General features: G+C 39.4%; 1 protein-coding gene across 4 annotated transcripts in view; it reads right to left on the reverse strand.

The window, feature by feature from the left end:
• Positions 1-14,450, reverse strand: part of tncb (tenascin Cb) — a 59,294-nt gene that overhangs the window by 21,894 nt on the left and 22,950 nt on the right. For all 4 annotated transcript variants that reach the window (XM_080893578.1, XM_080893581.1, XM_080893580.1 and 1 more), the window contains exons 4-10: positions 12,020-12,283; positions 11,822-11,937; positions 11,180-11,333; positions 8,743-9,012; positions 6,622-6,807; positions 2,730-2,819; positions 1,465-1,728 (exon numbers count right to left, since the gene is read on the reverse strand). In XM_080893578.1, the coding sequence (XP_080749704.1) occupies positions 1,465-1,728; positions 2,730-2,819; positions 6,622-6,807; positions 8,743-9,012; positions 11,180-11,333; positions 11,822-11,937; positions 12,020-12,283 (1,344 nt within the window). The remainder of the gene's footprint in view (positions 1-1,464; positions 1,729-2,729; positions 2,820-6,621; positions 6,808-8,742; positions 9,013-11,179; positions 11,334-11,821; positions 11,938-12,019; positions 12,284-14,450) is intronic.

Raw genomic sequence — 14,450 nt, forward strand, 5'->3', positions numbered from 1 at the left:
CCCTATTTTTGTTTTTTTTATTGCATAGTATCTAAATTTTATATCCTGCTTCTAAAATTATTTGGATTTTGAAAGGTGCATTTTGGTTTGCCACTATTTCCCTGCACACTTATCTGAAAGACTTGACATCAAATTCTTGATACTTTTTGATGACTGTAAGGTTCCCAGACTCCTCACTCCACCCCTCCTCTTTCCTTGAGCCCCTCCTGCAACAAGAGCATGATCTGTGTTTGCACTACGTGTTTGGATACGATAAAGGCTAAAGTATCAACCAGGCTGTGGATTAGAGGGCTGCTGATTTCAGAGACAATGTTTTAACAGAAGTCTCAGCATGTGGCCTTTTATCTGACAGACCCACAGTTCATCGTGGTCAAATCGCACAAACCCAGAGGGGAGCGGGGCTCACGCCAACAATTATCACATGAATGAACATTGTGCATGGCGCACACATATCCATACAACCACCCCCCAACCCCACCCCAAGCCTCATGAACCTACCAATACACAACGCACATACTCCGGGGTTCACTCATATGTACTATTCATGACCACACAAACAAGTGAACATAAAGAGCACGGTGCAGCAGCCAATAACATATCAAAAAATATTTATTCCAATGGCTCACCTTTTCCCTCAAAGGTTATCAATTTTTGCCTGTTACTATGCATTTAATGAGCACTTGTTACATAACCAGAAGGTTTAACAGTGAAATATTTGCCTTGGAGGCTCTCAGACCACAGCATGAAAAATTTGCCACCATCACCTTATTTGCCTTTTCATCCAAGGAAAACTTGGAAAATAGAAAAAATAAACCCACAGTCTATCAATGGGGGAATGAGGAGTTTAAAACACTGAACTGAGAAGCAAACAATGGGTTCAATTCATTGCGTCAGTGTGGCTGCTGTAACGAATAATGAAATGTAAATAAACCTCTGGTCAATAAGAACTTCAGTGAGTCTGTCACGCATCGCCAGCTGAAACCAGGCAATAGAATTATGCAGACCAAGTCTCAGCTTAAGCTAAGAGCTGACTTAGTTCTAGTGGTATGCAGGTTCATTTTGTTTTTACCTGCTCAGATTTTAAGCTATTTTTGTGCGGTATTACATTATAAGCAATGTTGTGGAAGTGCTTTGGCCAAAACTAACCGCAGGGTTCACAAGTGCTAACAATTTGGAGACAGAGTATAATAAATGTGGAGTGGATGGTGGCAATGCTAATATAGGTTACATATCATTTCTTATCTGGGTATCTGAAAATGTTAAATGTTATCTCATTGGCAAAAATGCCAGCAGAAAAGCTATCAAGATTGCTCGGCTTCCTCTCTCGACGCTTTTTTCTTTTTTCTTTTCTCTTTTCTTTCTACGTTTTTTTCTGCCAGACAATTCAGAAAACCTATAATGTCAAACAAACCACTCCTGCTTCACTAGAAACTTCTCTTTTCACATGTGTTCAGCCGTGCTGACCTGTGGGTGCTGAGATGGTGGCAGGTACGCTGCTTCTGCGGCCCCTCTCTGCACTGATGTTGATGGTATACAGCATACCGGGTGTCAGGCCCCTCAGGGTGTGAGTTTCAGAGCTGCCCGGGATCACTTCTTCAGCCCTGTGACCATCAGCGGAAATGTAAACCAGCCTGTAGGAGTCCAGTTTGGCAAAGGGACGCCTCCACTCCAGCATCATAGTAGTCTCGGTCATCTCTGTTACAGTCAGGTCTTTGGGAGCATCGAGGGCTGATGGTGTGTGAAAGAGGGGAGGTATTACACTGAAGGCCTTTTTTCAACAGTTGCATTTTCCTGTTTAGATTTGTTTTGCTGCCTTACTGATGCTTACTGACGTCCACTACTATACTAGTTAATAAAACATCATTTGATGGCATGCCAAAGCAATATGTTATCGTGGTTAGATCTGATTTGAAAGAACTGATCAGAGCAGTGAAACAAGAGGGCAGAATTATCGAGAGGTAATAGATTCTGAAGGAATAAAGCTTGGTGCACAATTATAGTCAAGAAACACTGATTATTTAGTCTCCAAACTATTGTTATACTATAGGATACCCATCAGAAAAGTTGTAAGACTATCTATCCATTATAACATTAACTGCTAACTGTCGCATTCAGAAAAAAAGAAATTTATAGATATTCCAGCATGAGGCCACAAAATTCTAGGAAGACAAATGATTTAACTTCTCGATTAGTGCTAATAAGATATATTAGTAAATGTAACAGCTATAGACCAACTTAGGCCCAGTGGGCCATCTGGCTTTAAAACCTGTTCTAATATTCTGTCTATAGGATCAAATAAATAGCAAATGAATGTCAATCAATTTGAAAAATCTGTTGAAAATTCAGCAATTCTAAAGACTTTAAAAATGGACACACCTCCTGTCTACATTAGCATGCATAAGAAAAGGTGACTGTCTCATAACGATATGGCAGATTTTACAATAAAGCAGACGATTCAGCCGTGAGGGAATAAAGCCAAAAACATTCATATGAATATTGAGGAGTGGTGGGTGCCACCCTGACTTCTCTCACTACTGTAAACTTCGAACCAAAACTTGAGCCTTGTCCAAAAAATGAATGTTTCTTTTTAAATATCAATTTGTAGAATTAGCATATAAATTCTATCAGTGTAGCAGGAATCACAAAAGGATATCTTGTCTCTGAAAAAAAAAACCCGTTACATATAGAACATGATTATTAAAAACAGTGTGTCAGTGTCAGCATCTCACCGGTCACAGCATTGGCCGTCGTGGGCAGACTCTCCCTCTCATCTTTCACTGCCGTCACACCCATCCCATACTCCGTGCCGGGTCTCAGGCCTACAGAACAGGGTAACATTAAAAACACTGATACGGAAATAAAAAGCTATGTCATGTTTTGCGTGTTCACATCCACTGAGGTGTCAACAAATGAACGACGGGGAGCCTCTGTAGTCAAGTGGCCAGCTGTTTCAGCTAATGGCTCCAATGCCTATGGCAAATGCACAAAAAAACACTCTCTTGTGGCTTTATTGCACAATAGATTGCAGCCTAATTGCATTTCATGGTAAGCCTGCACTCGCTGCAGAACATCAGTGTTATATTTGCATTGATGGATCTATAGGGCCCTTGTTGCGGAGCAGAAACACTACTTGCTATGATATAGCAGGCTCCAGAGGCCCTTTAGTCTCTACAATTAAGCCCTCTCTGGGCCTGATCGCCTTTATTAACTCCCACAGAGGTCATCGCACACAGAGCCTTACAGCATGAAATTACACCTAATGCCCAGGAAACTCATTATCAATAAAATCACGAGCGTGAAGGCAATTACAGATAATAAGTGTGTGAAAGAAGTGCTGAGGTGTGTGTGGAGCAGAGGGGGGCGTCAGCTGAAAGGACACAGTGCTTTATTTTCATGAGCCGGGCCTCCCAAGGACAAAGAATGTGGCCAGACAAAGACACTACGAGCTTGTTTTGAGGGTCTTTTTTCTCATGGTTTCTAATCCTACCATGCTGAATGCACAGTGTAGAAACAAACAAACAAACAAACAATAAAAACAAAACTCATCTGCCTCAAAGCATAGCTTTTTAATGTCAGCAATGCAGAGAGATGAAAAACGTGCCTGCTATTCTTGTCTGAGCAAAGTCTCCCAGCGAAACAAGCGGCAATGTTTTCCAATTAATGTCTCAATGCCAAGCCCCTCCTGGGTGATTTTCTAATAAAGTGGGTCTTTTGTAGACAAGCAAACATTTCACAAAACAAAACAAAGAGAACCTGTCTTGGAAAATGAGCAGGCTGAAAATAACTCTAGCCATTTAACACAGAGTCCCACAAACGCTTGTCCCATGAATTTGGAAAATAAACACTTCACACTGTATCATTTAGTTTTCCACAGGGGCCTTTCAGCTGTGCCATTTGGATGCATAATACTAATGAGCCAAGATGATCACAAAGCAGCAAAACAAACCCTGAAAACAGCTGAGTGAAACAACTGGCAAGAAGTAACTACAAAATCCCTGATTAGACAAAACCTTTAGTACAGGTTAACAAAGATTTACTTATTCTCTTGATATAGCAGTTATATAAGATATTAAAGATATCATCTGGGTTAATGTGTTGTGGAAAAGTCCATGATGCCTTCTCCATAACTAAGGAACAATCACTGTAAGTCATGGCTTTGTTAATGGCTCGTTTTCCCTCTTTCAGCATGGTTTAGGAATAAGGATTAGGTTTTGTACTCCAAGTTATACATGTACTTTTAAGAAACTAGAATGAAACTTACAGTGATTTTGATACAGAGTTACAGATTTTGTATTTAACTGTCTTTTTTTTTTTTTGGCTCTTTCAAATAGGTGAAATTTTTAGAAAAAGGGGTGGACATGAACTTAACCCAAACCCTACTGCTAACCCTAAATGGGTCACTTGTGACCTGGTGAGTATTAAACACTCACAGGTACACCTTGCTATACACAGCTGGCCTTCAGAAGTACCTCAATTCTTCATGGCACCGATTTAACAAAGCGCTGGAAAGATTCTTCAGAGATTTTGGAAAAATACTTTCATGACATCATCACCTAGTTGTTGGCTGCACATCTATGATAAGGAGTTCCCTTTCCGCCACATCCCAGCTCTATTGAAATGACATTTGGTGACAATGGAGCCCGTTTGAGTGAAGTGAACTTATTGTCATGTTCAAGAAACAAGTTTGAGAGGATTTGTGTTATCTTGCTGGCAGCAACCGTGAGAAAATGGGAACTCTATGGTCATAAATGAATAAATAGCTAAAGTCATACAACACTTTCTACTGTAAGACTTAGTCCCTCTGTCACACACACTTTCACAGTACTTTTGTCTTTATCTTTTATCTTTGCACACACTCTCATAGTCCGATGGATGCAAACAGAAGAATAAATGGATATTCAGCATGTTGACTGGAGTAGTTAGGTATCAATCCAATAATCTTCTAACCGATAGAAAACCTGCTCTGTGACGTAAGGCATAGCCACTATTGGTCAGCAACAACACGCAAGTATTTTATGGCTTAATTGGTACTAAGAGATCCAAATTGTGCTAAGAAACCACACATCACCACTAACTTGACCCAGTGATACAATGTGGTATGGATTTGTATTTTCATACTTAGAGGATGAGTGGTTTATTTGGGTAACTTTTGTCAGCTCAAAGCTGTGCGGGTCATTTTTCTCTGACCCCTGGCATCATCAAGGCATTTCCACCCAGAGGGGCTATGACTCAGTGGCCCACACACCTAAAGATCATTTTGTGGGAAAATCCCAGCAGATCAGCTGTTTCTGAAATACTCAGATCACCCCATCTAGCACCAACAATCATGTCACATTTAAAGTCTCTTCAGTCATCTTTCTTCCCCATTCAGATGCTCTGTTTCAACTACAGCAGCTAGTTGTGGGCATATGTACATGTGCAACTGCATGTTCCTGCTGAGGTGTATGGAAAAAAGTGTCCACTGAGTATATGATAGCACTAAGGTACTGAGAGCTTTACTATCAACTGAGGTTGATAGTTTCTGAGAAAAATAACCAATTTTAAGTCAAACAAAGGGTATCAAAACTTTGTTAATGGATAACAAAATGATCCTTTATAAGTCATTTTCAGGACAGCTGTATAATCTATCCTTTCAGCTGTAATTAACTACTATATCAAATCTGCAATAATGACTAATAAATCACTATCACTGTGTTATATTATAAACCTTTTACTTTTCTGCAAATGTCATCTACTCAGCTGTCAGGACCTTTCCAAATTCCCTTGTGTTTTTTTTAACTGATGTGTAGGAAGCTTGTCTTTGAATCATGCTTTAACTGAGCATATGACAGCACATTTCCCTGCTGGCCTCTCTTTAGTTGTGAATGTTAAAAAACAGACCTGATATGTTGGGCTTAGATATACACTTGTTGGGAGGCTTGTACTGCAGTTGCGTAATGTTCACATGTCTTTTCCACTCTGTGTGCATAAAGAGGTGTTACATGTAAAACACAGCAGAGAATCCCACACTAAGCTGAAATGAAACAAGTGCATATAAATTAGTTGAATAATATGGTGAACACCAGCTTTCTGCTGGCTTCCACCTCATGTAAGTAGAGTCATTGAGCTGCACCTGAATCACATCCTGTCCTTAATGCACTACCCTTACCGATGCAGTTTGCTAACCAAGCTTGCTAGCACTAGCTGCTAACTTACCACTCAACCTTCCCACCCATATATTGCTACCTTTGGTTCACAATGCCAACATGGTACGGGCAACAACGCTAAAGGCTTGAAAATCCAAGTTGACAAACCAGTGGTCATGCATAAACAGTTTATGGGCATAACGAAACAGGAAGAACAAGGTAGGTAGGCTTATATATAGCTAATCACTATAATTATTCTTTATCCATACCAATAAAATGGTTTATTAATAATTTCCTAACATTTTGCACATTAATTATAAGCAGATAAAAATTTACAGAAATTCCACAAAAATCTGTCATGCTACCATTTTCCAATTAACTGTTCTTTGTTAAGCCTTTATAAGCTACATAGACATCTAATATAATACAGCTAATATAGATTTATTTTTGAACAGCAGTATGTTATTTGGATAGATGTTTGTTTGTGATACAGAACCAGTGATCTTGGCCTGAGTGGAGTCCTTAGGTCCTGGGGGAAACAGCAGCTCTTCGTGCTCTCCACCAGACAGAGGTCCATACTTGATGCGGTAGTTGTCGACCTGAGCACGGCTGTTCTTCCACTCAAGAGTGATGCTCTCGTCTGTCAGCTCTACTGTCTGCAGGTCTCTGGGGGCGTCCAGGTCTACAATGCAGAAATATACTTTAGATAAATGTAACCTTACCCTGACCTAAACGTAAATGGATTTCTCATTTATGAATAAAGGAAAAACAAGAAGTTCCCTTTACACCAAAACCTCAAGTGATTGTTGGGGCTTTCTCACTAATATTTAAAGGTAAAGTGCCTTGAAGACATTTTTGTTGAATTATAGCTTTATTGTATGGTATTTTTTTTTTTTTTACAATAGTAGGCACATTATATAGATCCATTAGGCTAGTTGAGCAGAATTCTCTATTCCATGCATATGTTGTGCACCACATGTACTGTAAGACTTATTAGGAGTAGCAGTGCATTCCACATTCTTGGTCCTGGTTCTCTTGCATATATCGTTAATCTTTTTTGTACAATTTTAGGTTAATGTCAGTACTGGTAGAAGCCACACATATAATTATTTTATCATCATAGTATAAAATAGCAGTAATATATAATGGATAATAGCAGATTTCATGCATTAACTGAGGTCTAAATCATCATCAGCGATAACCCTAATGTGTCAGAATAACAATTTTATGTTCCTTTTTAACATTTATGCATTCCAAAAAAAAAGAAAAAAAACTTGCATATCTAGCAGGTAGGGTCATCTTTAAACTTTGAAAGTCTGGACAGGGACCAACATACGATAGATACTGATCATTTTGAAATCAGCCTTTACTGTTTTACTGTTCCCTCAATTCTGCAATGAAATGATTCATCCATGGATGGATCGGCTACAAGAAAGAATCACATTGATATTAGAGTGTTGTATACTGTACAATTCTAATAGTGCAGTGGTAACTTTCATCGGGAACTCAATGGAATTGTGAAAGACAACATTGGAGACTAAGTCAGAGGCATTATTAAGTTTGGAATATCCAATGGTGATACACTGTCACCATTGCTGTTTTGCAAAGGCCTAAGCCTGCTAAGCTATCATATCACATAGAGCAGATACAGATATGGATTCAGGAGTAGAACGGCCATCCGCCACCTCCTGAGCATAGATGACGCAAGCACAAGCTCTAGGCACCAGATGCAGGCAGGAGTCTACCACAGCCAACACAGTCCAAGTTGCAGGCTGTACAAAAGTGCCCCAGAGACTTTCCAGCACATAGTAGCAAGACATAAGATACAAGCTGGGACAGTGTATACATATACTGAGAGGCACAACCAAGTGGCTGGGATAGTGTTCAGAAACATCTGTGTTACATATCGGTTAAAATTTCCCAAGTCCTGTTGTTCTCAGGCAACTGGGATAAGGTCCCATGGGACTTTAAATTCCAGAAAGACATAGTGGTGAGTTGACAAGGGGCAGGAGACTGCAGTTGTGATGAATGTGGGAATCCAAGCAGGGAGCAACATCAGGAAGAAGGAGGATGGAAAAATAAAGAAGTACCAGGGCCTGAGGAAGCAACTGGAGCAGATGTAGAAGGTAAAGTCCAAAGTGATCCCAGTGGTAATAGGAGCATCAGGATCTGTAACCACCAAAACTGGAAGAGTGGCTTCAGCAGCCTGCTGATCTCTTTGGTTATGATGTAAGGAAATGTTCTGGGCAGCACATGCAAATTTAAAAAAAATTAATGCATCATAAAAAACAAGGGATTTCACTTGGAAAAATTGTCAAATCTTTCAGGAGGTGATGTCAGAGAGTGGAAAACACAAAGGAAGTTTTTTTCTGGTAAAGCTGTTAATAATAATTGTTAATGCAATGGGCAGTTGTAATTCTTTAAAACTGTATGCCTACAACAATACGAAGCTCCCTCCATGTTATTTTTGGTAAACATTCTTTCTGACAAAATGAAGAACTGCTGTACTAATTCACGAACAAGAATTATTTTTGTGTTATAGGCGCACACAGAGTATTCAATACTGAAGTCTACCTGGAGGGGGAGGGGCATCAAACCAAATAATGACAGGTGTTACCTGTAAGGAAGGACTCGTAGATGGAAATACTGGTCCCTTCTCCCCGCCGCGCTGTCAGAGACACCTCGTACTCTGTGTCAGGGGTGAGGTTTCCCAGATGGTACTGGGTGTCAGCAGAGGTCAGCTCCACCAAAGTGCGATCGGCGGAGTTCAAGCTAGGTCCGTAGGAGATGGTGACCCCATCCACCTCAGCCACGGGCTGGAACCAGGTCACCAGCGCAGTGGTGTCAGTCACATCACGAACATTCACCTGGCTTGGGCCATCGATCACTGAAGAAGAGGTAACGATGTCATTAGCAAAACTCAGTTGCTGTGTGCCACATATGAGGTATTAGGTGCCACATATGAGGTATAACAACTTGGACGATGTCCTAACTTGAATCACCTGACATTTTCCTGAGTTAAAATGTAAAAACAGCATTTGTGTTCAGCAAGAATTTGTATATGAGCAGAAAAAGAAATTTTTCATGCCGGTCATATCTTGCCTATTCATAAGTTGCTGACCACAGACCTTGAAAAGAGGGATATCATCATTTCAGTAATGCAGGTGCTGAAAATGTGTCAGCCTGTTTGCATTAATAGTTTATTCAAACTATCAATTCCCAGCTCCATGAAGGGTGCCTTTTCACTGCTGCTCAAATTGATTTGTCACACGTAAGCAAGTTTAGGAAAGTCAAGCCGCTGTGTGGGGCTGATAAAATGAAAAATCTGCATTTGAGCTTAATACTGATTTGTCTTCTAAGGAGACTGTGAAAGTGTCGTTTGAGTGTCATGGTACTATTCTTCTGGGAGGCAGCTGCCCTCTGAGTCTGACTGCTTGACTGACTGGTGCCTCCTACACATGGTGGGTTAGGTAGGAAGGGGAAACAGAGAGGGGAGAGCTGAGCGATACACTTCATACAATTAGCCCTTCAGCATGCAAATCCCAGAGTATGGCCTGCAAGCTGGCATAATGGGAGACATTAAGAGAGCCTGAATGACAAGAAGAACACCAGACCTCATAATCCATGTGGTGTTTAACACATGTATGCTTAAGAAAATGTAAGACATATAAAACATGCATTACATTTTATATTGTATGTGTGTGTATGTGTGTGTGTGTGTCAAAAAGCTTTTTAAATATATCAGTTGAAAAAAATGTCATATGCAGAAATGTATTCATTCATTCATTTATTTACTTCACCAGTTATCCTGTTCAAGGTCCCAGGAGCCCATCTCAGCTCTGATAGGGTGAGGGGCTATACCTGCCCCCCCTTCAACAAGGTGTTTATACAGAAAATGTAAACACAGAGAAACAGCTACAGTATTTTACTCTCTTCTAAGGGTATAAAATGCCTATCTGGGCTTATATCTTAATGGTAGCACAAAATGAAGCACATAGGCTAACCCATAGGAGGCTCCACGTACGTACCTCAAAGAACAATACTGTTTTTGGAAGTTGGAAGATCTGACCTGATTTTCATACATTTGTACACTGTTATACAGAAAGTATTGATACACAATATTTAACATTTGATGTTTCTGTTGCCTTTTGTTTTTTGTTTTTTTGTTTTTTTTAAACTCGGTACTGTTAGATAACAGTGATAACAGTGAAATCTGCATTCTCTATTTACCCAGTGAAACCAGATACATCCAGGTCTGAAGTAAAATTCATTTGCAGCAGCTGAAGTTAAGTAACGAGAAGTGCCAGTTTTAGGTGTTTTTTCCCTTCTTATGCACATAAAAATGTTCCCCATATTCCCCAGTCAGGACACCTTAAAACTCACTGTTGGTTGCTGCTGATGAAGTTACAGTTAAAACCCTGTTTCCTCATTTTACATGATCCTCAGGCCTGAACCCTTCAGAGTGGTAGAAGCCTTTTGGGCTTTTAGCTAGATAAAGTCAATAAAGCAGACATCTGAAAATCCATATCACATTTTACTGCCCGTACTAAACCACAGCAGTGTAATGCTATCGAATGAGCAAACCACTTGATGCTGACATATTTCCAGTATATTCTGACTACACGACAGATAACCCAGGAACAAATGAACGTATATTGAAAAGTAACAACTTGCATTTAACTATGACAACTATAAATGACAATTGTGATTCCTATTTCTGTATATGACACTGTCTGTGTTTTTTTAGGACTAAATGTTAAAAAAATTGCCCAGGCTTAAAATACAAAAAGTATTTAGAAATTAAAATACATAAACATCTTTCAGCTGAGATAAATCTTTTTTATGCCAATTGGCTTCAGAAAATCCTGATATGATATGAATGACAAAAGTAATGTATGCTATATGTGCACATGTTTAAAAAGCAAGACCATAAATATAGAGGTTAGGGTCTGTTCAGTATGGTTAATGGTTAATGCTTTTCTTTTTTTAAATACATAGAGGATGCTGTTATAAAATAAAAAAACAAATCAGCCAGTATAAATGTGGAGACTCACTTGTGACGACATTCTTGGAGGCTGGCGGTCCACGTTTGTTGTTCTTCACCACCTCCAGTTTGACCTCGTACTCCTGGCCTGGACCCAGGCCCGATTGCTCAAAGGTGGTCTCCGGTCGGCCCAGGGAGTTCAGAATCTCACCGTCTTCCTCTTTCTGCCAGCACCAACAAAAAAAAAAAAACAACAACAAAAACCCCCACCAATCAGCACCCACTACAAAGACTTGTCCTGGCATCATGCGTAAAGCGAAAGAGGGGAAAATAAACCAGTCCGATCATACATAAAAGCATTCTGGGTGGCAACTGAATTTAAGAGTTGACAGGGAATTTGGTTTAATAGTATTGAACAAGTCCAAGTAGCCCTGTTTGGAAAGGTTTTATTTTCCTCTAAAAGGAAAATAAAGTGTTAAACAGAGACATTCACTCTGTGCTTTATGGTCACTGGAGCTGTCAGGACTTGCTCACAGTTTTAACTGCTGTGTTTTTGTCTTCTGGCGTGGCTATAGCATTTTTGAGGAAGATTCTAAACTCCATCCTCAAATATGCACATTAATGCACTTAATGATTGGTTTCCCCTGGTGGAAAGTATAAATAATTGCTTAACTACTACGTGGAACACATGAGGTCAGGTAGCAGAACTAACCGTGTTTCTGAAGATGAGGTTCCAGCCATCGAAAGCAATGTCCAATGGATCCCACTGCACCTCCACAGAAGTATCCCGCACTGACTTGAACTTGAGACCCTCAGGCTCAGGAAGATCTGTGAGGGGAAATATGATAACACTCTTACAATTTTTCATCTACATTTATACTAAAATATGCATTTAGAATCTTACACTTACATGTTGCCACCCTAGCAGTGACGGGAACACTCCTCTTATTGCTGAGCACAGCATAGACACTGATCAGGTATTCCACTCCAGGCTCAAGCTCCCTAATAGTGGCCTTCTTGTGGTCCCCAGGTACCCTCATGTCCAACTCTAAGCCTCCAGAGGCCGTGGGCACATAGGTGATTAGGTATTCTGTCACACGCATCTCATTTTCCCAGGATACGTCTACTGTCTCTGGGGTGACCTCCACCACTGTCAGGTCCTTAGGTGGCGACACTGCAGAGAAACATTGAAAATCACTGATCTGCATCAACGCTGAAAACATGCTGACCTCCAAAGTCTTTTTGTTATGTTACTCCTCACTGTCTGCCATGCTATTTGTGGGTGTGACAAACACAGTGTAAAGTGCTCTGTGGAACGAATAACTTTAACCTCTTTATATCCACGTGGATACTGGTGGCTCACAGCGGAGTGGCTGTAGCTCAGAGGTAGAAAAGGTCATCTACTAATTGGAAGGTGGTAGGATCCCTGGCTGCTCCAGTCTGCATGCCTATGTATCCCTGGGCAAGATACTCAATCCCAAGTTTCTCTCCAGTATGTTCATCAGAGGATAAATATGGGTAAGTGTTAGATAGCAAGGTGTAGAAAAAGGTTGTATGAATTGGCAAATAAGGATGTTGTATAGAGTGCTTTGACTACTCCAGTAAGCTAAAAGGCGCTATATAAGAACCAGTCCATCTACCGTTTCACCTAGAGCTTAGTTTGGTTTGGGTAATGTATATATTACCACCATAATGTGACACTTCATTTGATACACCATGTTCTAGTTTTTTTTAAATGTACCTATGTAGCATTTGAAACAAAACCCAAACCTAGCGGGGATGCTGGGGATCAGAGAATTAGTTGGCTAGTCAGTTAAAAATATTCTGTAGTATAATATTATATAATAAGCTCAAGTTATTCATGCCTAGGTATTAGCTAATGAATACCTGTTATCTATTGCCTTCTTCTCCATAGTGTGTATGTAATCAAAGTAAATATCCATTATCTGCTACCCTTAATTATGTTCTACTGCACTACAAGTTATTAACGTAGTTTTAAAAAGAACAAAGAAAACAAAATGAATATATACAAAATACAATACTGTTCCATTATAAGTAAATAATGCCCAGAGAGTGAGCTTTACATTCTTGGAATGCTTCACCTTTGGATTTTGCAGAGTTTGTATTCTTGTTTTTATTTCCATGATTCCATTCTGAGGTTTTTCAGTTTTAGTTATGTCTATTTTGTAATCCACAAGAATTGTTATTATTTCTAAGTTATTTACTAAGTTTCAGTCATCCCGCCTCTCCTGTCTTCCCTGTGTCTTGTTGTTAAGTCTTTGTCATGGTGTTAGATGTTCCATAGTTTAGTTACTTCCTGTTTTATTTTGATATTCTCTTCACTCGTGTTTGTTGTATTTAGTTTTGATTCCCTTGTCTTGATGTCCCTAATTACTTTCTGCTGTATACTCTGGTGTTTTCCATTTCTTTCCTTAACTCTGTGTGTATTTAAGTCATTTGTATGCCTTAGTCCTTTGTTGTGTTGTACTGTTTATCTGCCTGTGTTATCCCTGATTTGTTCCATTTTGGCTTTATGCATTTTGTTTTCCCCTGATTTTGGACTTTCAGCCTCACCTTAATAAAAGCTTGTTTTTTGTTACTTTTTAAAAAGTTTTATTCTAAACATGAAACTTAGGAAGTTTTTATTAAAGTATTTACTGCCTGGCCTAAACAGATGAACATAAGTAAAAGGTAACACCAGCATACAGTTGATACGTTTTCCTCATACCTCTCTTTCTCCTCTTTCTTTTTTACTTTTCACACAGGGTATTGTGTATTTCACTCTTACAGTTCTTGTACATTTTTCCTTTTTTGTTTCCCAAATCTGAAAAAATTCAAATACTAGCCCTCTATGTTTTGGAGACAGGCAAAAAGGACTGCTTTGGAGAAAAAAGAAATAGCTTTTGGTCCTTGTCAGAAAAACTTTTTTCCATCCAATGGTTAGGGTTATTATGGTATTTCATTATTTTAATTTATAGCATTATTGAATTCAAATATACAAGCTTGCTGCCTATTTTGCGATAATGTAAGTTGTGGTGTAACCAGAGCTCTTTAGAACTTTAAATACTGTCTCTGTGCAAATTCAAGCTTCACCACTAAAGAGCTGATTTTTAACCAGCAGCTTCCAAAACCGCATTTAAACATTTTTCCATGTGACTTTATATTAGCTTGGGAAAAGTTAGGTAAGTTGATTGTAATGAGAAATCATCATCCACAAATCGAAAATGACATACTTGCCAATGTAAAACAGGGATTAAAACATAACAAGGCTTTGTCCTAAGTAGGGATGGGTATCGAAACCCGGTTCTTGTTGAGAACCGGTTCCCACTGTTTCAATTCCT

The sequence above is a fragment of the Rhamphochromis sp. 'chilingali' genome (genome assembly GCF_963969265.1).
Source record: "Rhamphochromis sp. 'chilingali' genome assembly, chromosome: 10".
NCBI lineage: Eukaryota > Metazoa > Chordata > Actinopteri > Cichliformes > Cichlidae > Rhamphochromis > Rhamphochromis sp. 'chilingali'.